At 36.1% G+C, this 27,028-nt stretch overlaps 1 protein-coding gene across 1 annotated transcript in view; it reads left to right on the forward strand.

Annotated features, from left to right (window-relative positions):
* The window catches only part of SLC41A2 (solute carrier family 41 member 2), a 48,096-nt gene that overhangs the window by 6,092 nt on the left and 14,976 nt on the right, over nt 1-27,028 (forward strand). The window contains exons 2-8 of the mRNA XM_032689193.1: nt 1,151-1,882; nt 4,130-4,237; nt 10,189-10,260; nt 11,123-11,267; nt 12,622-12,768; nt 17,978-18,125; nt 18,718-18,797. Coding sequence (XP_032545084.1) covers nt 1,328-1,882; nt 4,130-4,237; nt 10,189-10,260; nt 11,123-11,267; nt 12,622-12,768; nt 17,978-18,125; nt 18,718-18,797 — 1,255 coding nt within the window. The 5' untranslated portion in view covers nt 1,151-1,327. The remainder of the gene's footprint in view (nt 1-1,150; nt 1,883-4,129; nt 4,238-10,188; nt 10,261-11,122; nt 11,268-12,621; nt 12,769-17,977; nt 18,126-18,717; nt 18,798-27,028) is intronic.

Consider the following 27,028-nt stretch of genomic DNA (forward strand, 5'->3'; position numbering starts at 1 on the left):
AATTATCTTTAATGTTTGAAGATGTCTTAGGGCAAAGGCACACGTTTGGATCTCTTGCAAGGCTGTTGGTTGCTAAAAGCTTTGACATCTCCACTCACTGTAAAGTCTATCTGAAATTGCTCCAGAGATATTGGATTACTTAAAAGCGTTAAAACAGAGGGAACGAAAGTGTAGGGATCATAATATAAACAGTATAATCTTAGGAGCTTGATTTTCTCAGGAAATGCAGACTAGAAGTCCTCCAACTCTAAAATATTTTTATTTCCTACAGTCTGTAAAAATATGTTTTCACAGCTTTGCATAGACACAGTATCATGAGCTTATGGAGTTGTGTCATCCCACATCATGCTGGTGTAGGTCTGCCTGACCTTTGTTTCTTTGTTTATGCTGATCATTTATTTACTTGTATTCATGGAGTCTGTTGTTCTGAATATCATTACTGTCTTCTTTCCTTGATATTGTAGTATTTTATATTTAACCTGATTATTATGTTTGCTTCGGAGAAAAATCGGTTGTTATGATTTTAAATTAGGATGATTTTGAATTTTACCTGCTAATATTCGTTTCTCATCTTTTTATAGGGATAGAGGGCTGGGACTGTCAACACATAAGGACTTTGTTACCCAGAATATTGCTTTGGGCTTGCCACCTCTGATGTGTTTTGAAAGTTTTTTTGGTTTTTTTCCCCTTATTTTTCCCATTAGCATAGAGTGTGAGGAGCAACAGTGGCCCTGCTGTGCATCATGTGGGTTCCATTTGTCCTTATACCCTTGCACCTTGCAGAAATACCGCCTCCAAGGCCACTGAAGTCTGGGGCTACACACAGTGTCTGCCTGAAGATTTTGGCTTCCTGGGCTTCAAGAAGACAAAAGCTGGGCCTTCACTGGTTCACTTACAGTCCACACTGCTGTCTCTTTCTTTCACTGGAAAGTACGCAGGGTTGTGAAACTTCATCACCCACCAGCTTTGGCTTTCTACCTTCTAATTTCCTTCAACTTAGGCAGTTAAATGTTGGAGGAGGTTGACATTTCTATAAATACTTACTTTGGAAGGATACCAGGTGATCTGAAAATTTAAACCAGTATCTCGTGTTTTCTGCAGAGTTACAATATTTTAAAGGTTGAATATGTACTTTTTACTTCTTTTGCAGATCCAGCCTTGCTTATGGAATTGTTGAAGATCTGAGAGCAGTGAAAAAACACTTTTGCATGCAAAAAAAGAACATTTGGGTCCATGTGTAAGTGTGGCACTTGATGACTCACCTACAAGGTTTCTTTGCTGACATCTGAAGAACGAAGTGCTATTCAACCTGTACTTCTGTAGCACTATGACTAACTGTAAAGGCAGATCTACCATCTTCAAAACAAATAGCAAAGTCCATGACAGAGAAGGCTTTGTAAACTGGACCATAAATCTTAATACAATTCAGTCTGATAAATTTTTGAGACTACTTTTAAGTATGGTTCCTGTTGTTTACCAAATAAACCAAGATGAAAGACACAAAAAAGTGAATGGTGTCTGGCAAGATGGATTACAACCAGCAGGAAACAATTTTAATGCTAGGTCCGAACAACACACAGAGTACCATCACTTCTCAGAACCAAGTTTTCATGGTAGCAATGGACACAGCCCATCTAGCTGTAGCCCTAAATATGATGATTTTACCAGTTATAATTATTGTGATGGATTGGATACTTCAGAAACAGATGCCATGTTGCAGGAAGACAATCTGTCTAGTGACAGTAATGAAGATATCATTGTGGAAGGAAGTAGAAAACAACCCAAAGAATCTAGTAGTATTATGGCATTACAGATACTTGTACCTTTTTTGCTAGCAGGATTTGGAACTGTTTCTGCTGGCATGGTTTTGGATATTGTACAGGTTGGTATTTGCTTTGGAAGATTTTTTTTTTTACCAGGTAGTCTGTGAGGTCTGTAGTTCTGATAGAAATATAATAATGGTTCAAAATTCTGTTGACACTAATAAATGTGTACCTAGTTCAAGTGGGAGTTGTAATTAACCATAATGCTGAAATACATAGGTGTTTAAAAAGACTAGAAGAATGTATTGCATTGCCTCATCTCCTTGTGTGATTCAAGTCTGTTCAATTTCTGAAATACTGTGTAGATTTGGTCCATGAAAATGCATATGGCATGTGAAAATGTGCATTACATGAATATGTTATATGAAATTCATATGAAGTGATTTAGAGGGTTTTTTGAGTATTCAGGTGTGTGTAAGTGGCTTTTTCATGTAACAGAAGGTCTGCTGAACACTTGGAATTATGAACATCAGTGGTGTGAACAGGGTGCAATGTCACATCCACCTCAAAATATCATTGTGATAGGCCCAGAGAGGCCAGATTATCTTGGTTTGTGGTAGCACATTTAATTGACAGTAGCTATTCAGGGCTAAGATAAAATAGAAATTTCTCTCAATATTAAGATAAAGTTTAATAATATTTTTAAAACCTGATTTGGAGTATTGTATCAATAAGACCCTACTGATACAGAATGTTTCTAGGACTAGTTTCTGGCGTAACAGTTGTAGATGTCAGCAGCATTTTAGTGGAGTTAAAAGTAACAGTTGCCTATGAAAGAACACTTTGTGCAGTGATATTTGAAGAAAATTCTGAAGAGAGTAACAGTTTAAAAAAGTTTATTGGACTAACTAATTTTCTTGCCTTCTCTTTGCATTTTGAAGGTTATATTGACTTTTATTTCCTACCTAATTTGTTTTTTAAGAAGCAGAAATCTCTTATAAATAAGCCTCATGGCTTATTCCTTGGGCTGTTTTACACCAATCTTTCATGGCTTATTCCTTGGGCTGTTTTACACCAATCTTTGCTTTGTTCATGTACATTTTACAAATGTATTCTTTGTACAGATACTTTGTTTGTACTTCATTAATATATGATTTTCTGCATTATACAGCATGATGGTCAGACAGAAGAGACAGTTGTGCCCAGTGTCACTACTGGCTTCTAACCAAATGTTTCACCTTGTCGTCCTTCCCTTAAGGAAATGTGTTTTTATACCTAGTTTTTGAGCTGGACTGAGATATATCTTGATTTTTCCATCTATATGATTTTTAATCTTTATTGGTTTCCCAGTCCAGCTCCCTATGAATGAGAGAGATGTGACACAAAGGTAAAAATTAATAGCTGGTGTCAGTACTATTTTTTTTTCACCTTAAACTAAGCAATAAACTTTGATGTCAGTAAATCAGAATTTTGAAATGTGACAGAACATATTTTAGAAATGAAAATTTGAATACCACGAAGCATATTAAGCTTGTTTTTTACAAGCCCTTTCATATTATTCTTTCCCACTAGTAAATACCTATGTAATTTCACATACAGGTAATTCTCAGATCTTGTTTACATTTGAGAATTGAATTCTTTTATTTTAATTAAAATAATAATTTAAATGGTTGCAAATCCACGAATACAAACACAATTTACAGCTTTGTTAGTTTAGTTGAAGTTGGTAAATGATTGCAAATTAAATGCATGGGTTGACGAGACAAAGAAAATAGCACAGCATTTCAGTGCTGAAAACTTACTGCACAAAAAACCTAAGAGAATTTGCTTTAAAAATCTGGGTTTTGGAAAACTGTACTCCTGTGAATTTCACACTTAGAGGTAGAAGAATAAAGACAAGCTTTCCAAGAGGGAATTAGTTGTTGTACGAACAGAGCCTGTAAGTAAAAAAAGCTCACATAGTTTTATGTGAGGTTTCTACACAGCTGGAAGGGAAAAGATAAAATTATTATTGAAAATTAAGACCAGAATTCAAGAGCAATCATAGTATCTGGTACTATTTTAAAGTCATGATAAAAAAACCCTTCAAATTTATGACATCTTTTTTTAACTAGATTAGTTTTAAGGCCAGATTTTGTATCTCTTGCTTATAGTCTTCTCATCTTTGAAATAGTAATATACAATCATAAATCTATTTTATCTAAATAGGTAACAGTTCTGACTTTAGACTTTTAGCTCTAAGATAAAAAGGTTAAATATTTTTTTAAAGAGGATTAAGTTATGATTTACAGATTTTTTTGAATACTTTGTGGATGGTCTAAAGGGAATTTTTCAATTAAATGTTTCCCACTGTATCCTTTATATAGCACTGGGATGTGTTCAAGAATGTTACTGAAGTCTTTATCTTGGTTCCTGCACTTCTTGGTCTCAAAGGAAATTTGGAAATGACCTTGGCATCCAGGCTGTCAACTGCTGTAAGTAGCTTTCTCTTCCCCTTCACTTTTCAGATACATGTTTAAAATATTTCAAAATGGAAACAAATCTTTGGGTCACAAGTGTTTTATGTTTATGATTTCATCTGGCTGTTACAGGGCTGTTTAAATCTGTTATTAAGTTGGCAAAGTTAAAAAAGCAACCCTCTTCTCCACATATCAGAACTTTACTTCTGTAAAGTCTCTTCTCGTTCACCATTTAGAACAGATAAAGTAGATTTTTAAGATTTACACGTGTATTCTATAAGGCTGAGAGATATCTTTGGCTTTGAGAGAGTTTGAATAGACTAATAAAATGTTTATGTTTTAAACACATTTTTCTAATGACCCCTTGAGTGGCACCAAAATAAAGTATTCGTAACATTACTATTCCAAACTTTTGTTGATCAAACTGCAAGAAATGTTTTTTTTTTAGCATTCTGGCTAAATAAATTTATTTGTTTTTTGTTGTGGTCAGGTTGGTTTTCTGTGTCACATTTTTTGTGTGTGTCAACATTAACATAGCATAACCAGTTTTTTTTTCTATGTGCTTTCTTATGTATTTGTTGTAGTTCTTTTTTACATTTCAGGGGATGTTCCACCTCTCCATTTTTTAGCCTAAGCAAGCCATATTACCTTATCTTTTGTATGTGTGTGAATAACTAGTGAACAGATTAGTCTAATAATGTGGCTAAACTATTTCTGATAGGTGAACTGCATCTCTCTCTAAGACACTGCATAATGCAGTGTTTCTGTTCTCCAGCAGGACCCCCACTGTCTGCCTGTTCCTGAATAAATTTTTCTAGAACATACCTGGTCAAAGGTGTATGTAACTCTGGATGAGATTTTACTATGTCTTGTACAATATTGCTCTGAAACTTTCTAGGTTTACTTGCCTAGAAGTGCCAGGTTTGGACCTCACAGTCACTTTGTGATCCATGACTGTGTCCTAGTATTTATGCTTTTGTTTATTTCCAGCTGTCACTCCCATCTTCTGGCAGAAATATGATTAGTCCATAAGTGCATGACCTTGCATTTCTGCTGTTGAATTTCATCTGTTTTTGTTGCTGTAATCCTCAAGGACATTCAGTTTTTGTGTGATATTACAATGCTTTGTACTGACAAGGTCTCTGAGTGTCCTATCATTAATAAATGTCATTGCCACATTATATTGAGTTGTTGCCCAAATGCACACTGTGATGGATGTAGCCTTGGCAGTCCTGTGAAGGTTTGCTTGTGTCATGCCCATTATAGCAGTTGATTACTTTCCTTCGTAAGAATTGATGTGTTTTGTTGTATCTTTATCAATGTCAGCCTTAGCTATTCAGTCTTGTTTTCTGTTTGATTTTATTACTCTTACTTTTCTGAGTATTCTTACTGTTTCTTAACAATGTTTTGTGTTTAAACTTTACTGCCTTTACTGTCAGGCATGAATGCTTTTACCTTCTACCTGACCTTTTTTATTTTGCTGACCTGTTGCTTAATTTGTTTCTGACTGGTACGGTTTGTGACCTGAGGATTGAAAGTGCTTGTATTACATACTGAAAAATACACCAAGTCCAAGGTCTACCAGTGCCTTAGTGAAGGCTTTAAAAAAGGAGGGTCAGAATCAGCTTCACCTCTTCTGTTTCAGTTAATGTGTTCTGTAATTCTTTGTCTCAGTTCTGCTTATGACCTTGATCAAGTCACAATCTAGAACTTCTCTGGGTCAGTCAGTGGCAGAATTCCCCATCCTTACCATCCCCATCTCATTTGTGAACATCACTGTTCTCAGAGGACATTTGGAAAAAGGATCATGCAGACCCTTTTTCTGCACTGGGACTCCTGACCTCAGTTCTTATTATCCACCAACTGTTACCAAAGCAGGAGCTGATCCCCCTCTTGCAGATAAACACAAATAAAAGATACTGGAGTTTCCACAACACAGGCTGCATGTCCAGTGGTAAACTAAAGTTGGCATCATGAGTTTCAGGCCACTCCCCTCAGCCCAAAATGGCATTCCTAAGAATATCCCAGTAACTACAATAACATGATCTGTACCTTAAGGGTGCACTAAATGTTTTTCTCAATATGTACATGTCTTGAATGTGGTTTTTCAGAGCCAATTTGGCCATTTGAACCCCAAGCTCCTACCAAGAATCAATTCAATACCGAGAAGACTTAGTTTGAGGAGTTTTGCAAGTGCCACTTACCACTGTCATTAAGTCTCATCAAGACATAAATCAGTTGATGCTTCAGAAGTTTTTATTCAAGCATGCCATGAAGGTTTCCTGTCATCTCAGTACCAGATATTGTCATACATCTGTTTTGGCCAAATCAGGTTAGCCAGTTCTGTTCACGTCCTTCTACCATGAGGGTTAATTAACTGGCTAAGAAGAGATCAGTGAAGTGTATGTGTCTTCCAACACTGCTCTGTGGTGTGTGGGAGTTCCAATTTCTTTGGTGTTGCCCAATCACAGCACCACTGGCACCAAGGTACTTCCCAGCATTGCATCAACAGACTTGTGGGGGTTTTTTTGGTTATTGGATTGTTTGTTTTCTAATGCCTTGAGTTTCCTTGTATGACCTGTTTTCTTCAGGAATAATGACAGACCGTGGACTAAGTTACAAATGTGATTGAAATACTTTCCAGGACTTCCTTAGTCATAAGTTCATTGGACATCCTTCACAGGGAGGAGTAGAAGCTTGTTAGAGTTTGGTGAATGTTCTCTCTTTTGCCAGTGGTGGCTCTAATTTGTTCTTGCTAGTGAAGAGCTCATCAGTAAATATTATAGAGTGTGTGAATGTATGTGTATGTGCACAACACAGTGGGGGTTTAAGAGAACAATACTGTACAAAATAAGAACAGTATAGATCATTCATTATCCAGGTAATGCTAAGAAGATTATATTTAGGGGTTTTATGTCAAAAAGAAAACAAAAAACAAAAATGAAAGAGAGAAGGTTTTTATCTTGTAAAGAACCTTCCAGTTTTGTCTCCTATGTCTTTTTTCAGATTCAGCACCAGCTACAATGTGCACAGGGCTGTGACCTGGTGGATTGCCAGCCCCATTCCACCTAAGTGCTGCTGCAAAGGCAAACAAATACACAAGAACTCTAATATTTCTAATAGTTAGTTAAAAAAATAAACAACACCCCAAAACCAAACAAAAAAATCCCAAACAACCCCCCCAAACTACAAACAAAAAAACCCCCCAAGCTGTGGAGAACTGTTTCAGGTAACTACTTCTAGGTTGGTGGCTTGGGCTTAGTTCCCAGATATTAATTTGAACTCCAGGGCAGTTGCCTTCATTGACCCCCCTACTCTTTTTATCCACCCAGCCTTTGATCCCGTCATCCTCAACCTAGGTGAGAACGGGAGGAGAATATTAATTCTGAGTATATCTAAACAGTTATTTGGAGGCCAGTTGTATGATTAATATTTCCTACTCATTTGCACCTAAATTTGCACTAGCTGGCTCCCCACCAGGCACTTTTCTTTAAGTAAATACAGGACTGTGCACCTGTGACTGGCTTAACCTTTTCTAGTGGGTTTCTGTGGCTGGGTTTTGACAGCGGGGGGGCTACAGGAGGAAATTTCTAACTTGAGTTCTGCACTGGAGTTAATTCATACCCTGCTTGCTCACTTAGCTTAGAATTGCATCTGAATTCGTAGACGTGTCTGTGCTTTTGAGGCTGTTAACTAATTATCTTTACTTCATTGTAATTACGTGGTCAGCCAAAAATTAGTGTCTTATTAGCAGGTTTCTGTTATCTGTAGTACATCTGGTTTCAAGTCTTGTCTGGTCACTTTAATTCATCTTGTTGCCTAAGTTCCTACTTTAGCTGCTTCTTACTGATCACTCATTTTCCCATCTACTTTAGAATCAGTTATTTCACTAAATCTGTCTCAAGACTCTATTTTTCATCTACCTCAGGGCATAGTTTGGACTTCTCTTTGTTATTGGTGTTAGCTCTTCATACACTGGCAATCTTACAGCCTGCTGTTTTTAAAACATTAATTTTTAATCCACAAGAAGTTACTTCATGTGTAGAATACAGACAACAAAGAGCAAACAAAGTGTTTCTGGAGTTCTATCTCTGTCCACTGTTGTCCTGACATAACTGTGTGAGGTACACCTAGGTCAGCTGCCCACTCAAGCACAATATTTATTTAATAATTTATATTTTATAGTTTTGTGTTCTTCAGCTCTTAAGCTTTGTTCTGTTCTTTGGGTCATTCTCTTTGTCTCAATTTACACTGTTGCCTTTTCTCCCTATTCCTTTTTCATTTTTTAAGAGAAAAAAAACCCCAAACCAAAAAACAAACGAATGAAAAAAACCCCTCACCCACCAACCAACACCAAAACACCACTTATTCAGTCATTTCAGTCCTGTAAACTTATGCAGGCTCTTTTTTTGACTGTGTGTTATCAGGGTCAGGCATTAGCAGTATAACTTTACAAACGTTTTGTTTAGGTCCGCCTATTTCACAGTATCACAGTAAACTTCATCTTACTTTATGGAAATCTGCAGCTGCAAGGAGTGCTCCTGCTCTTTCTCCCTTCCAAACCCTTAAAGATGTTGTGCATGGTTACATGGTTGCATGTGATGGACCAGGTCATTTTATAGAAGATAACCCCTTTTTGCTCCCTGAAAAAAAGTGTTTTCCATCAAATCAGCAAGGAAATTCATGTTGCCATGACCTCACTCATGGAGTTGTCAGTCTGTTTCAAGAAAGAAAATGTGTAACTGATAGTAGGGGAAAGAAGAACCGTGGCATTTGGCATTGGCTCACTTTTAGGCTGCATTAAGCATTTTGCAAGATTACTGTTTGAATGGGGATTTTTTGGATGCTTTTCCAAAACTTTTTCAAAGGAGAGAAAGGGTGAAGCTCTCCACAGCCTGTCCTTTTAATTCATTTAGCATATATATTTAAGAAGGATGCAAAGGAGATTCTTATCTGCACTTCCTGAAACATTGTTGTCCTGTTTAAACTTAATGGATGTATTTGTGGAATTTTGACTCTACTTGGAACACTATAAGATATTTATACTGTAGATTGAGATAAAGTATCTTAGTATATTTCTAAGTTTTTAAATTAGCATTTCATTTAATACTTTGTTCTATGCAAGTCCCTACTATCACAAAATGAAACATAGTGGAAAAGAAATTGAATTGAAATCTACTGAAAAGAAATTATCAAAAGATGAAAAAGATATACACGAAGACTTTCTGTGCTTTGAGAAGTATGTTATCTTATAAATTAATATTACATGGGAAAAAACCCACTAAAATTTATGCTCAAAATGTAAAAAATCATTCTGTTATCTCAAAAGGGAAGTTATTTCAAACATAGTTGTACTGCAGTGATTTGTACCATTCGTCAGATCTTGTCCTCTAACTCAAAAAAAAAGTGTAAAAATAGGAAATACATTATAAAAGACTATGTGTATACTTTTTATTTTCTTAGAATAACTTATTTGCTGTCTTTCCAGCTACTACCTTAGTACTGGACTTACATCATTTAGAGCATCATAAGTCTCTGGCCGTATTGTATAAATGAAAAGTTAGAATGCTAAACAGTATTAGATTTTAGCATTTTTTATTTTCAGAATTTAAGGACCATGGAAACAAGTTCAGTCTAAAGAGATCTTCCAACCACTGATCTAATCACTGGTGGTACTTGGACATTCCTGGAATGTGAGGTGGCCAGTATATCTTGCACAGTAACCTGATGTTAAACAAGTTGCTATGTAAAATTGCATCAAGTTTAGCTGCTTTTGAAAAGGTACTCCAAATACAATTTAAAATCAAAAGCAATGTTTGACTTGGAAAAAATGTGGCTTGTTTTCAATAGAAATGTCTGTTTTATTGTATTAGCTGAATTATTTATGGGTTTCTGCCTCGTTAGTGCATTTTCTTGTAATAGAATTTTAAACCCAAAATTCTGAATTTCTTTTGTAATTTTGATAGGTAAATATTGGAAAAATGGATTCTCCCATTGAGAAATGGAACCTAATAATTGGCAATTTGGCCTTAAAACAGGTAAATATAATAGGTTTATTTGATTAAATCTTGTAAGTGAGCCAAGTTATTGAAAAAGTCAAATCACAGACATCAGTAAGTATGGAGATGGATAGTGTTAATGGGAAACTAGCTCTGCCACGCTGGCTTATACTTACTGTGCAATATTTGCTTGATTTTTTTTTTTTGTACAGTATTTCTCTTCTCTAAAACAATATGATTTTCTATTTATTAGAAGAAGAGGCAAAGTATTATTTGTGACTGTACCAAGGGTATTTCCTTTTTAATTTTTTTTAAGAGAGGATCTGAGGATGATTAGAGAAAAATTTCATATTTGGCAAAACCTTTTTATTTTGACCTTTCAAATGTTTCTGGTACTCTGTTTGCATTGTATTCAGTGTTTAAAGAAAGTATGTGATAGAGCTTTTGGATACTCAATAGTATTTTAAATAGCTGGGTCATTTGAGGAAAGGAGTGGTTGTTCTTCAAAACAACTGTTTTTTAAGATTGAGAACTATTTCTTGTTCATATGTTATAATATAACATGCTCAAAAAATAGGTGAAATATATATTCTGTGACTTCACTGTTTTAAGGGATTTAGAAGCCTCTTTAGGCATTGACCTCTCCTAAATCCTGAGCTCCTCTCCCTGATTTTACTTTTGCTATTCTGGAGTCTCTAAAATGCTGGTAAAGCTTTTTCTGCTGGCCTAAGATTTTTATTCTTCATTACCCAAGGTTGTCATCATCTCTACAAAATGGGCGAGCATGCTCCTTTTATACCTTGCATGTAAATGTGGATAGAAGAAAAGAATAACAGAACATTATTCTGTAGTCTTCCTGAGTCTATCAATTATTTTAAGAATTGTTCACCGTCTTTTCCAGGTTCAGGCAACAGTAGTTGGTTTTCTGGCAGCAGTGGCAGCAGTTATATTGGGCTGGATTCCAGAGGGCAAATACCGCTTTGATCACTCAGTCCTTTTGTGTTCTAGCAGTGTAGCAACTGCCTTCATAGCTTCTCTTTTACAAGGTAAGTGGAGTATATGTGTTACTTTTTGCAGTTATTTAGTTTTCTGTGGATGCTGAATGTGTATTATGTTGCTATTCCTTAAAAATTTAAATCCAGTCAGGGATAATACATCTGAAAACCAGCAGAGGTTAGGATGCCCTTTTGCAATTTCCATATAGGTGAGCATATTGCATTTCTCTTCTGTCATAATCTTTCAAAAACTTTTGATTTTCATGACCTCCTGAGCATATCTAAACCAAAAAGTATGGGTTTTAGATTTCAGCTGATGAAGAACTTTTCCCAGTGCTTTCTGTATTTATTAATGTGCAAAATATATTCTTAGTTCTAAGCAGGTAAAACTTATTTATGATTAAACTTAAGGGAGCCTGGATGTTAGCTTAGCTGAATTCAAAGTTCCAGGTTGCCCATGCTGCTTATGTGTTAGTCTGTGCTCTGCTTTGTATCTGAAGTAAACAAATTGGCTCATTATTTGAAGGGTTTGGGCCAAGTTCAAGTCCCACTATACAAACAGTGCCAGTGTCTGTTTGGAGCAATATGGCATGATGAATTTAATCTTCTCTTCCTTGTTGTCAGGAAACCTTTGACCGTAAAAGACTGTTCTTAATGGACGTAAAGGGGAGGAGGAAAGTGCCTTTACTTGTGACATGTTCTTACTGAAAATAGTCAGTAGTCTTAAGAATAGTAGGTCAAGTAAAATGGGTAACTTCCTTGTTTTACTAATCTGATATGCTTACTTATGAGAGAATTAAAAAACTGTTAAAGTTTTGTGTGGAATTAAGAGCACACGTTTTCTTAGTGACTACAAAGCCATTGGGTTTGATCATGTGCAGAATTAAGGGCAGCAAGAGAACTTTACCACTCATGTATGATTTGGGCACGAAGAGAAACTTTTGTTGTTTTCTGGTGGTGGGCCAGCACAGGAAATTGCTTTCTAAGCTTCATTTTCCTACACGTGAAATAGGTGCTTTTGAAATATTGTGATCCTACAAGATCATTTCAGTTCTTTCTTTTGAGAATTTCATGGTGCATAATTCTTTAGGCAGTTTCTTGAAAGTGAACTCCTGATGTAGCCTACAATACATAATATAACATAAAGGATAGTATACACAGTTGAAGCTCTTATGTATAGTATATGATGAGAGGGAAGTTACTCAGGTTGTGCCAAAGACTTTTAATAACAGTGTGAGTTCTATTTTTAGTAGCCACTTGGATTCTCTTAAAAGTTAGGTTTGCTGTTTATAGGACAAAATAGAAACCAACACCTTTAATTTATTTTTTTATCATGGTCTTGGAATTTTCTGTGGAATTAAAAGAGTGTATATAGTTACTGTACTGTCTTCTTTGCTGAATTTAGGGATAATAATGGTTGGAGTTATTGTTGGATCTAAGAAGACTGGTATTAATCCTGACAATGTTGCCACTCCTATAGCAGCAAGTTTTGGAGATCTTATCACTCTTGCTATACTAGCATGGATAAGTCAGGGTCTTTACACTTGCCTTGGTAAGTATGTGTGTATGACTCCCCAGAAACCTCTTTTGGGTTAAGAGGGTGGGGAAAAGGCAGGGAGGGGAAGGTTCAACAGACCTTTTAGTTTGACTGACTCTTTTGTTAACATTTGTGTCATGAAATGGTAAATCTTAGAGTGCAACATTATGCCATATTTTTTTTATTTTTTTTTTTATAAGATCATAGAAGTCACTAACCTGAACTTTGGCACAAGCTATGAGTATTTGAAAGTCTTTGATGGTATCACATTCAATCTACATGTGAATTGCAAACTGTAGTTGCTGAATTTACTGTGCTTTCTTGGGGGGGAGGGGAGTTATCTTCATCCAGGAATGTTTTCTTGAATGTCCACCCCTAAATCAAATATTTACTTCCCTGCATCCTTTTGAATCATTCTCCTCTTGCACTGAGGGGAAGGAGTTAAAGTGGCTATCTGGAGGGGCTGCTGGGAGAAGAGTTCTGCTTTGAGCATTTTTGTTTTAAGGTGTGGTTTTAGACACCATTCAAATATATTTTGACCTGCAGCTAGCTATGCCTGGAAATCAAAATAAAAATACATACAAGTGCATATTCAAAGAAGTTAAACCTAAATTTAGATAGATTTGGGATTAATATGACTTTTAAATTTGTGCAAAGACAAATGTGAGTTTCCTCTTGATTCCGTCCAAGTGCTTTCCAGCTCCCATCACAATACCTTCATTTCCAATACCAGCTTCCAATACCAGTTTCCTCAGCTCTTTCCTGTTTCCCTCAGTTTCCCTCCACGTCTCATTACTGTTCCCAGTACTTGTGCTTGATTTTGTTTCCTTCTGCTTTTCAGTAAATGAAGTAACCACTTCCAGTTTCTCCAAGTAATGTCCCAGCTGTTTTCTGTTTTGTTTATTTTGTTTTGTCTTATAAATTTGGTGAATATCTTTTAAACATAAATATGCTTATTTAGCTGTAGCTTTCTTCAGAGGAGCAGTTCTGCTATGAAAGATGAAAAGATATATAACCACCCTGAATAGCTTAGCTCCAGAGGGGAGGCCTTTGTTGACTGCTGACTACAGAGGGCAATGATCTAATCCAACTTTATGCACAAATTCTGTCTGGCTTCTTCATGACAGCTTTTTACTGTTCTCTTACTTTCCCACTAATGGCTGTGAACAGGTGAATTACACATAAATAGTTCCAAACTAATTATTAATTACTTTTACTTGAGTCTGCAGTTCTTCTGTTCTGCTAGTTATTTGCATGTTTATATACCCCCCTTGAAACTTTTTTCTCTAAGACCTGTAGTGTTGAAATCCTACTTTTTTAAAGGAAAGGAGCAGACCACTAATGAAGGTTCATAATCACAATGTCTGCTAAAATGAATATATAGTTATTATTGGAAGCAAGCTCAGATGGTAACTTATGTAATAAAATGCTGGATTGTCACAGAGGAGATGTGAGCTTGGAAAATGAGAATGAGTAACTCACAATTCTTTCTTCTTCCTGTTTCCTAATCTCCCCCATGAAGAAACAAAAAAATAAAAAGCGTTTTCTCACAGGAGGAGAAGAGTGTTCAGAACCTTATTCAAAATTAAATCATTGCTGCAACTAACTCATTCCATAGAAACTAAAGTTTATTGTGCTTTAAAAGACATAACAGTAGACAATTACAGTGTAGTATACTACAGGTCAAATATTGTTTTGTCTGTGGTTTACTAGAGATGCTGATATCATCAGTATATTCTTTACAGCTGTGCTTATTGTTCAAGCCTTTTCACATAAAAATTTGAGCTGTCCTGTGTAAGTAAGACTTTAAAACTTTGTTACATGTACTGGTACTTTAACAGTAGTTACATTATATGTAACTACATAGTTATATTTTTTTTTTTCAAGAAGTAGGTAATTACTAATAATATCTGAATTTCTCCTATAACATGCTTTTCTTTTTAATCTCTAAAACCTAAACAAAAAACACTTAAGGCCAAGAAGAAAATGAGGAAAGAAACCTGGACATTTTTCTTCCTTTCACATATTTCCAGAGATTTACACCTCTGCTTACAGATGGCCTAATGTGTCTCAGAGGGATAAAAAAAGAATTGGGACCAGTTTGAACTGTCATGAACACTCGAATTCTACTGTGCCACTGGAGTTGAAGAGCAGATCTTACACATGTAGGGGGAAGGATTAGTGCATTCAATTGTGTTTCTAACAGTTCTTCCTAATTTTCTTTCTATAAGGTCTTCTGGAGATACTTCTCTTTTGGTGATGTACGAAATTATCTAGTTACTGCTAGAAGAACCTCTTCTGGTCTTTGTATTTTTTTTTCCAATTTCTTTGTATTTCTTTCTTTTAGGAAACAGAGAGTCTTTCTAAAGTAAGAATATGCCACAAAGCCCTTGGAAATATGTTGTTTCCAAGATGTGTGTATTTGAACTATGAAATAGTTACAAGGACTAAAAGTATGGAGTAACTTCTGCCCAGGAGAGGTTTATAAAGAGTTTATAAAGTTGTGAGTGGCAGGGAAGAGGCATTCAGAAAATGATTAAGCAACAGGTTAAAGAAAGAAATTTTTTTTACATAATACAGGAGTGGGATGTGAAACTTACTGCTGTGCTGTGTTAAGAGGACCAAAGTGATTTTAGAAAACTCTTTAGATAAATTAATCAGAGAGGACGGATGCAGACAGAAACTTGAGTGATGAAATCCCTGATGCAAACAGCAACAGGAGCTGGCAGGGCACACTGAAAGAAGCAGCACTCAAAACCTGTCATCTTTCTTTTCTTCTCTCCATAACCTGAACTGTTGATCATAGTCAGACAAAGGATACTAGACTAGATGAGAACTTTGGTCTCCTACAGTGCAGATATTTGTATGTTCTTTCTGTAGTTTCCCTGCTTTCTCAACGCTTGAATAAGAAGCCCAAATGGAATGTTATAAGGAAACCCACAGTTTATAGGCGAGTAATGAAGCTGGTGGGATTCACTTCTGACCTGTATTCAGAATTAACTATTGTCCCCTATGATTTGTTAGCCTAACTAATGGTCTGAATGGTCTGAAACAAATGTTTAAGTTTATGGCTGCTCTCTGCAGGTGTTTTCAGACAAGACTGGAAGGAGGGAAATGATTTGTGTACAAGTTTTATGCACAGAGGTGTACAGACTTAGTTTTGATGCAATGCTTTATGGCATACCCAGGAGAGGCAGGGGAAAGGACTGTAGTATTTTTACCTGTGCTAGGCCTGAACGAAACATCTCGTTTGGTCACTATCATATATGTAATTTCTAAAAGGTTCATCAGAGTGCTTTAAAAATAATGACAAAGCGATCAAACACAGGGACTAAATAGTAGAAGGTTAGTGGTTCTTAGCAGCTCCCTAAATGGAGCCGTGTCTGTGAATCGTTGTTAAATAGCTGGGGGAAAGCACTAGAGGGCTCCCCAGGACTGTCGCTGTGTCCTGGCACCTTTCCTCCAACAGAAGATGAGGAGTAGGAACTGGAATAGGAACACCCAGTATATTTGGAGGTCCCTGTTGACTGTCACTTGTCAGTAATGACCTGAAGACTTCTTTTAAAGCTTTCCTTTTTTTTTCCCAGAATGTAGTTTAAATATATGCATTTGTTTCTCGTGCATGTTGGATCCGGGTTGAGAAGACAAATTGTGTGATTCACATTATTATTTTCAGGTTCCTATCAGTTGGTTTGAAGTAGTATATTTCCAGCTTACCCCTAATTTCTACCAGAGGCTGCGTTATTTTCAGTGGCACTGCACTGAACAATATGTCACAGTATGTACCCTGTACAAGGATTAAAACATTAAACATTTGAGTTCTCTGAACTAGAACATTAATTTATATCACTGTTTACTAAAGGAATGAGGGCTTAAACTAAACGAAGATCAGAACCTTGATTTTTCCTCTTCCCTCCTTCCTTTTTTAGTTTAACATCACAGTCAGAATTTCACTGAAGAGCTGAGTGCTTTTAGGTGTTTATCTTCTGCTGTGGGATAGTACAAATTCTATAGCAGAGACAGGTTGAGTGAGATTCCTTTTACCATGTAAGCTACCTGCTATAAATCTGTCAAAAATGGAGTAAAGGAAGCCCTAAAAGAGAGATCATTTATTTCCTCTTCCCATTCTCCAGGTATTGTAAAATATATTTGCTACTTCTGTGAATTAAATATGAAGAGAAAGACAGCTACCCTTCCTTAAAAGATGCATCTCAAGGTTAATCTTTTTAGACTGCTATAGTAAGGTGTTCTGCAAGTGGAGTCTCCCATAGCTCACTTGTGACAGATTCTGTAAGATAATTCTAAATAATTGATTGCTTTTATAGTTCTGTTTTTAATTCAGCTAGATAGACAGACAGTAGAATTTGAAGTCCTGGTAGGGACCAACTGCCTTGCCTTAATTTTTTTCATCATTTTTGCCTTAAAAAACCTGGGTAGGGTGAATTTCAGTTGACTAGTTTAAAACTTGTAAACAGATACCTTATTATAATGATAGTCTTTTACCCTTGTTCAGCAGCATGGGGAGGATTGGTGGCCAATTTATTTATTTATTGTTCCCTCTTGTGTGTTATAACAGAGAATCCCAGGTGCTAGCGTGTTATCATAGCAGAAGGTCTTTTTAAAAAATATTTTAAACTTTGTCTGTGCCCTGTCCTTAAGAGATCCCTCACTATTGAGAGCCACTGGTGGTTTTTGTTCTTTTCAAGAAGATACTTACAACAGTATTACAGCAATGGAGTAGATTTTATAATCCATTTTATGTCCAACTCAATTTAAAGGACTTGTGTATAAAACCTATTATCCGTGCATTGGAAAGAAGGGGGTGTCCATATGCTATGAATTTGTGTATAAACAAAATGCATTTTCAGTATATTCAGTTTCTTTTTTTTTTTTTTAATATGAGTTACAAGGCAATGTTTTATATTCCACAGACTTATTACACTTCTATCATAAAGCATCATACACAAATTCTCTTCAAAATTTCTTCTTTGTAGAGATAGTTCTGTCTTTGAGAAGGTGGGAGACAACGATCACAGATGGCAGATGTTAAACACATTGTTCAGTGCAGTAGTTGACACTTTAGGTGCAGTAGTGATGAAGACTATTAAAATTCCTCAATTGTATGATATGGATTATAGTTTATTTTAGAGTTCTGATTTAGGAAAAATGTATAGGAATGTCTTGAAAGTAAAACAGGTTTGCTTTTTTTCCTTTATTATTTTAGAGACATATTCCTATGTATCTCCTTTGGTTGGTGCCTTTTTTTTGGTTCTGACTCCGATGGGGATTGTCATAGCTGCCAAACACCCAGCTACCAGAACTGTCCTCCATTCAGGATGGGAGCCTGTTATAACTGCCATGATTATAAGCAGGTAAGTCTATTTGTCTTGCTTCATGGAAGCATCTTAATAGTTATCCTGTATCTCTGTATATCTTGCTTAACACGTGGTTGTACTTAGAAGAAACACTTAAGGAGCCGCTAGAATTTAGAGTGTGAATAAACTTTAGTCTTCCCAAAATGAGGAAGTTACAAGTTTAAGCCACAGGTGGGAATGACTGGGGGAGCCAGCAGTAGCCAGGGACTAGTGATGTGTTGCTGTGTCTGTGATTGACAAGTGTGCCCTATCAAATGAGGGAAATGGTGAGTTACTCATCTCCTGCAGCTTCCAGTCAAGACTGGTCACTGATCTGACAGATTATTTAATCCAATGACAGTTACGAATCTGAAAAGTAGAGTGGCTGATACTCTGTGATCTTTGTTATGTGAGAAGTCAATTTTAATAAATAACTAACTACAGCGATGGTAGCCTGTAGCTCAGTATGAGGTAATGATGCAGGGGAAAGGTGAATTGAGATGAAAATTGTGTCTTGAAGACGTTCTAAGACAGATTGCTCTGAAAAGGTTTTAAATACTAATTAATGGTCCTGCTTGCCTTATTCTAAATATTGTACTTTGTTTTTCAGTATTGGTGGCCTTATTCTGGACACAACTGTATCTGATCCTAACTTAGTTGGAATTGTTGTTTATACCCCAGTAATTAATGGTAAGACTCTGACAACATTATTTGCTGCTATACATCAATTGATATACCTTGGTTTGAGAAACATCTATTACAGTAAATTTCTCTTGTGCTAATTAATATCTGGTATATTAATTTCAAGTTTTGATTTTGATGTCAACAGCTGTGTATTTGAACACCTGAGAAGTGCTTCCTATTTTTACTACAACCATTAAAACATGATAGAGAATGTGAGAAGTAGAAATCTAAAATAGGGCTTAAGAAACTGAAAGTGGAAATATTAAAGTAACATATTCAAATATTAAATTATCAAATATTATATTGAAGCAGTTATGGCTGTGGAATATGTATATAAAATTTTATCTCAAGGGATTTTCTTCTGAATATCCAAGGACAAATTTTCAAAAGCGTAGTTTGCTATTGATATGTAATGTATATAGATATAAGAACTAACAAGGATGCTACAGGCAAGTAAATAAATTTCTCAAGAAAAATGTGTGTTGTTTCCAATGCCTGGCAGGTACTTTGCAGGTGTGTAAGAATGCATTCGTGAAAATTTGGTCCTTGAATTAAGTGTTCTATCTTCTAAAAATAAGAACAAGGCAAATTTGATGAGAACAGTTGATATCTTATGCAGTTTGAAAATGCTTTTCTTTCCTACTACAGTAGGACAGGGTTGATACCTATTTAGTTTACAATAATTATAAACACCAGATCTGTTCCCACTCTATTGCTGCCTAGCTGTTCTTTCTCCTTTTTGTATTTCTTCATTTGATTTCTTGCATTAGTTTGCACTTTTATGTAGTGTTCATTTTAAAACCATTTTGTCTCTTACCAAGATGCTGCTGTTTTGACTTAAGCTGGCCCTTGCAAATTCCTTTAGTGCATGTTCTATTCTGTTTTTCTAAGCTATGAATTAAATTAATTATGGCCACTTGTTTTCCACCTTGATAACAAGATGTTAATAGGGTCACTGAATTTTAGTTTTGAACCACATTGGCCTGATATAATTAATTTTCCAGACATTATTAATGGAAATGTAATGTTGGATAGCACCTAAACATTTTGATAAGCTTTACTGTGGCTGACAGTTAATATATCTATTGCTGGAACCATGAGGCAAGCTGTTCGGTTAGTGGGAGAAATCATATTGTTTTGACAGAAGCCTGTTCTTGGCAAATTCATGTTCGCTCATGTTTTACAGCTTTCATATCTTCTAGATGCTTCTAAATTGTCTTTTTAATAATTTGTTCTAGTTCTCATGTAGGAACATAAATTTCACTGATATACAGGGTCTCTGTATCATCCTTTTTGATCCTCTTTAAAGATATATTTTCTGTTTTTTCCATTACAGCCCTCAGGTATTCTCTAACCTCTGAGATAATGAATTTGCAAAAATGATCACTAATAATTCATGAATTGTTCATATACCTCTCTAAGGACTAAATTTAACTTACCCCCAGGCCCTAGTACATATCAGTTTGTGATCAGGTATTATCATTTTTATGAAGGCAGTGGACCAAGTATTTCAGTCTTCAGTAGAGCATGTTGCTTGCTCTTCTTTCTCATTAAGGTCCTTTATTTTCTTTCTTCTTGCTTTTAATATGAAACATTTCTGTGTTGCCACTCTTGTTCCTTGCTAACTGTAAATTAATTCTTACACTTAAGCCTTTATATTTCCTTGCCTATGCCTTGCCTTTGTATTAAATCAAAATTGCAAGTGCTTGCATCTAACTTTTGTATCTTTCCATTTTGATTTCCAGGTACCTGAAAGGCAAGGCAGACATTTTTCTGCTTTACATCTGTTACTTTTCTTACAGTAGTCCTGTTTCAGTAACGCCCTGCATTTATCTCCTGAGAGGATTGTTTTTTCCTTTTAGGCAGGTCTACCCAAGCCAGTACTCTTACCAGTGGTCTTGCTTTCCCTGATGACATACCTTGATAACAAAAGCCAACAACTCTTTCCACATGGGCTTCTTTTTCTACTCCAGTATAGTACCAAAATAATTCTGGATTTTCTCTATAGATCCCCTTATTCTAGACTTGTTACCTACAATGGATACAGGTCTCATGGACACATGCCTTTCTCAAGGCCTCCTGTACTTTCCAAATGTTGCAGTAATGATGGTCTTTTACCCTGCAGCAATTATGGACTGCTCTTGTCAGTGGAATTAGGCATCCTATTGGATTGCCTGTCTATTTACATTTTACCTTTTTGTCATTTTTAGCTAATGACTGGACTTAAGCAAATAATTTTAATTACTAAGAATGACAGCTTACTATTAACATGCCTCTAGAGGAAAGAGTAAATACACTGCTTTATTTCTTGTTTTCTTTCATATCTTTTCTTTTATAAATTTATCGACAGAATTAAGGCAACACACATACATTATTTTGAACTGTCTTTATAGGAAAAGAGCTAGCCAAAAGCTGTATAGCCCTGGATGTTGAGCTGATAGGTCAAAAGATCTTTGAAGAATTAGGCAGATGGATGAGAGGGAAAGCTGGGGCAGACAGGGAGACAAAGAATCTTTCCAGGAGACATGCTTGACTCAGAATTCTAAGGATAGAGGCATTTCTATTGGAAAATATAGAGAAAATATGTTCTGTGTAGAGGATGCAGAATGGGCCTGGTTTATGGTACATCTCCTGGAAAAGGAAATTGTAGGTAGGTGATTTTTTTGGTTGTTGTTAGATTGGCCTCTCCCGGGTTTCATAATTTTACTGACACCTTTTGATATTGCTGGTCAGTACAGTGTAGTAAACTGGGATTTAGGAAGTCTTTCAGTTAAAAAAGCACGTCTATTGACACTCATTTACTGGCATAAAAGGTGTGTTAAGTCACTTAACAGATGGCTTTTTAAATATTACTGTTGCAGAAAGTTTTCTTTAACGGTGCTTTTCTGGCCTTAGAATTGTCATTGTAAGCCTGAGCAGTGACAGGAGCTGAGAGTTTGTAAGATGCCTGGTTTTTTCCTTTTTTTCTTAATGTTTGTTACTCCTATGACATAGAGAACCTAAAAAAAACCCCAAAAAACAACAGGGAAACCCGAAAGAAACGTTGTATTCTACTGAGATTGTGTCCAGCCAAAATTTGATGACAGTGTAAATTTGTCCAGGATTTCAAGGTGTCACTACTTATTTCAGTGCCAGTTTCCATATCTCAAAAACCTGAATAGTAGATACTACAGAGTTGTCAGTTGTTAGGCTTGCCTTGTGCACCAGTAAGCAGCCTTTGGCCAGGTCCTGTCTCGATGGTTTGTGTATTCTTAGATGTGAGACAAGTTACTTTCATCATGTGTTACAGTGTGGAGCCATTAAATCTTTCAGTTTAAGAAATATTGGTCTGGAATTTGAGCAACCTCAGAGGTTCCTACCCCTATTAACAATAAATACAAATATTTTCCCAAAATATTAACATACTTGTTAAGCAGGCAGGCATTTATGGTCCATTTTACTGCTGGTGGCCTGAAGTATTTCACAACCGCTTTTCCATTTTCCTACTTTTAAAAGCATTTATTGAGATGAATAATTATTATTTTATTCTATGGTTGTCTGGGTTAAATTGTATCTCTGCTTATTAAAAATAAATAAATCACTTTATTGTTTTAACCACTGTGGCACTTACAAACTACTTGATACTTAGATGTCTGTTTGACGTACTGAAGTTCTGAATAAAATAGCTAAGCCCAAGAGTGGCTGGGCTTCAGCCTAGATACTCCAATTGATCATTATGTTTTCTAATGGATGAGGTGGTTAAAAATTGCAAATCCTCCTACAGCATCACAGTGTGTTGAATTTGGCTCAGGAATTGCAATTTGCAAGAAACTGAGTTCCTTTGGCACAGAAAAAAGATAATACCTTAAAAAATTATATGCTTCTGAATATGCAACAGAAACGAACTAAGTGCAGTTACTGGATAGAGCCACTTTCCTCTCAATTTTCATTGTGTGCTTAGACAAAACATTGTGAGATATCTTCTAAGTATTTGCATTTCATGAGTTACTGTGTAATAACCAACATATCAGGAGACTTCACCCTATTTTTATGCGTCTTGAAGAATGGAGGTTCTGCAAATTAATTCTGAAAACACTTGAAAATTGGAAATACTTTATATCAAGAAACTTGCCTTTGCAGGTGATTCAGAGCAATACTCTCAGAGTAACACAAACCAATTTTAGTATTTCTTGCTCTTTGGCTGTACGTATTTTAAAATTATTTGCTATCTGGTTGAAAGAAATGTAGATCAAAGAATATGAGAAAAATATATGAGAAAATTTAACACAAAACTTAATGAGTATCAGTTGTCTAGGAGATGAAAATTAAGCTTATGTAAGGGTAAATTGAATGACAGGCTTTCAGGTTTTTTGGAGAGATTTTGCTTTAAATTGTTTTGGAGAATAGGGAAAGAATATACCCAGAAACCATTCCTCCTCAAGAAATAAAATGCATTTTTTAATAGCTATGCATTTTAATCTCTTTTAGGGTAGTTGTACTTTGAGTTTTCCCACAACAGAATAGTGCTTTGATTAGAATATAACAATTGTCTCAGACAGTTGAGCATCCAAAGTGTGTCTCTGTAAATTACAAGGGAAAACATTAATGTACCTGTATGGCAGTAGAGCAGTTTGGCTGAGCAGCAAAATAGTTTTTCTGCATCCTGAATTAGAAAAAATGTGTTAGTCTCAGAAGGCACCTATGCTTTACAAGAACTATTCAGTCTTTATTTTGGCGTGAATAAGGAGGAGGGCTTTGATTTTTGACATTTACTTCTGACACATTATTGGGTGATAGTTTCACTACTTTTTAGTTCCTTGCCTGCATGTGTAAACCTACATATTCAGTACTATTATAGGCGTGTACTCTTTCTTGGAAGTCTTACTTGTAAATTTTTTAGAAGATCTCAGTAATCATTAGTTTTCACAACACAGTTATATCCAGTTATATTTTCATTTTTTGACTGTGAAAGAACAATTTTTTTATTAGGGATAGGAAATAACTGATTTATGAGTCAAATCAATCATAAAATGTAATACTTTGCCTATGTAATGTTGTCTTAAAGACTTATCTTAATAAACACCCATATAGGAAAAGTTAATATTTTCCATCTATTTTCCCCCAAACATTTTCAAGTACTAAAAGAAATGCTACAAAGTAAAATGGAAGATAGAAGAAATATGGATGAAAAAACAACATAAATAGGTAGCTATTTAAGGTAGATTTCTAATCTAAGTATTTCACTTGCATAAAACATGATTTTTTGAAGTTAATGCTAGAGTCAGGGCAAAAACTCATCTTGTATTTTCTGAAAGCTAATATGATTATCCAAAAATTTAGAGTTGTGGTCACCATTGTAACTGAGATTCTTTTGCTTCCTTTTTGTTTCATTTTTATGATGCTAATGATGAACTTCAAAAAAGACTAATTGGCCAAACTGACTGTCTTGAACTATGGATTGTGTTCAGGAGTGTGCAAAAGTGAAAATCTTCTTGCCTTCCTTCTCTTGATAGATTTACAAGAAAAATTAATTTGGGGATTATGTTGGCCTAATTCTCTCCTTATGTAGATATTAATTGATTTTAGTCCCATTGCAGAGGGTATTCTGTTACTGATTAATCTCTCTCCATAGAATGGGAGTTCTAGAAATCTTTAGTCTTAATGATTTGGTTTGTCTGTTCTTACACAATTATTTGTGTGCCCCATCATGCAACTGTTTATAGTCCTGTGAATATTTATGGCACTGGTCATTAAAGCTGAGTATGTTTGCTGAAACACAGTTGGGAGGAAGATGTGGATTTATTTACTTCTTTCTAAAATCACAGAAATGTTTATGTTGGAGAATTTTTGAGATCTAGTCCAATAGTCTGCTTGAGCAGGGTCCAGCAGAGCAGGTTGTCTAATACTGTGTCCAGTAGGGTTTTGAATATCCCCGTAGATGAGATTCCACAATCCCTCTGGGCAGCCTGTTCCAGCATTTGACTGCCTTCATCATAAAAAAACGAAAAAGGGTTTTTTGTGTTCAGATGGAATATTCTGTGTTTCAGATTTTTTTATTGCCTTTTGTCCTGTCGGTGGGTACTAGTGGGAAGAGTCTGGCTCCCTTGCCTTCATCCCTCATCTCAAGTATCTATACACATTCATAAGGTCCTCCTGATGAGCCTTCTGCAGGCTGAACAGTCACAGGTCTCTACCTCTCCTCATATATGAGGCATCAGTCGCTGTGAGCCTGCGTTGCACTCACTCCAGTCAGTCTATTTCTTGTATTGGGCAGCTCAGAAATGGGCATGATTCTGCAGTTGTGGCCTCACCAGTGCAGAGTACAGGGCAAGCATTACCTCTTTTGGCATGCTGGTGATGCTTTTCCTAATGCAGCCCAGGATGCTGTTGACCTTTGCCATGAAGGTGGATTGCTGTGTCATGATCAGCTTCTTGTTCTTCAGTACCCCCACGCCCTTCTCTGCAGGCCTGCTTTCCAGCCTGTACTGGTGCATGGGGTTATTCCTACCCAGATGGAGGACTTTGCATTTCCTTTTGTTGAATTTAATGAGATTTCTCTTGATCCAACTCTCAAGCCTATCCAGTTCTTTCTGAGTGGCAGTACAACCCTCTGGTTTATCAATTACTCCTCCAAGTATTCCCTGGAAAAGTGTTTATCAAAACATACAGTATAATTTCTGAGGTAGAAAACCAGCCTACTGTGTTACTGGGAGCAGTGAATGATCTCAGACTTATCTGTGTCATCAACACCCCTCCAGCTTTCCTTAACTTCTGGGTTGTTTTTACCTGTACTGAGGGTTATGAGATATGGATTTGCTTTGAAGTATTTTTTAAGATGCATTGTTGTAAAGTACTTTTAATGTGGTTTTCTAAATAGCATGGTTACTTCTATTATTAGAAAAAAGTCCTTTTTCCAGATGATGATTAATAGAATCACGCCCGTAGGCCTGTTTGCAAATACGTGACATGGTTTTGGCTCTGCTTTGAGTATGGTTTTTGTGCTTGTTAGACAAAAGAGCTGTGATAACAATTTCCAGAAGAAACACTCCTGCTTAGCCCTTAACTGCCTTGATAAAATGATGAGGTTTTCAATTTTCTTTTAAGGTTGTAAGTCAGCGTGACATTCTTCGCACTTTAGCAGACAGCGGCTCTTCTACTTATTGACAAAGTAGCACTTTCATATTGAAGTGAAACACATTTGCTTTTCTGAGAGGAATGAAGTAACAGTTGCTGGATTTTACTTTTGAAATAAATTGTTTTCCCGTGTTATAGTTCTTGCAAGAGTGAAAAGAAGCTAATGAAGTTAGTCTTTGCAAATTTAGTATTTATTATGATAACTGCAATAGGAGAACAAATTTCTGGATTAATTAGTGTTCGTAGAAACAGTCCTTATATATGTCTACAGAGATTTTAATAATATGAGCAGCTACTGAGCACGTGACCATTTTATGCATTCAGAAGATGTTGAGAAGTTATGAGTTTTGTGTATTGACATCTTGTCAACCTACACGGTTTTATCTGTGTTCTGTTTCTTGCAGGGATCTGATTAATCTGGTATAGCTGAGATGGTAACTTCACATGCACGGTAGCTGCTGTTACCAAACAAACTGAGTCTCTCTGTACATATCAAAGTGATTCATTCAATGCAAGCACAGCTTTATTCTCTCCATTTTCCCTCTGCTTTCCACAGCATCATCGGGCCTTTTCTGTGTCGCTGAGCTACTGGCTGAGCAGGAGGCATCATGCCTAGCTCCAAGCTAGGTGCTGACTGGCCAGCTGGCACACTTATGCCCTTAACTGTACAACTCATATTACTGCCTTTGTCTCACTGAGGGCATGGGTTTGAATCTTTCCCTTTATGTACCTAGCCACTGTTTTCTTTTTTGGTAGCTTCTTTAACCATACTTGGAGGTAGTTAGCATCTCTATCCTTGTGTCAGACATGGCTGAATTTGGCCCAAAGGTTTAAAAATAATTAGGAGAATTGGTAGTGAATAGGCAGAACTAAAAGACAGTGTCACTGCTGCTGCCCATCACAGTACATTGCCAGCTGGTTGAGAGTGGATGTATGGATTCTAAACGTGCTTACACTTCACTACACCTGCCTGTCTATGAGTTAATATGATACCACTAATGCTAAATTATTGAGACTCAGACAAATGCGATTTAAAATAATTTTGCCTAACATACAAATATTGCATTTTCATTTAGCTAAAATAGATTGTATATGTTCAACTTAGCTGTAATTGGTTACTCTTG

The sequence above is a fragment of the Chiroxiphia lanceolata genome, chromosome 5 (genome assembly GCF_009829145.1).
Source record: "Chiroxiphia lanceolata isolate bChiLan1 chromosome 5, bChiLan1.pri, whole genome shotgun sequence".
Lineage (NCBI taxonomy): Eukaryota > Metazoa > Chordata > Aves > Passeriformes > Pipridae > Chiroxiphia > Chiroxiphia lanceolata.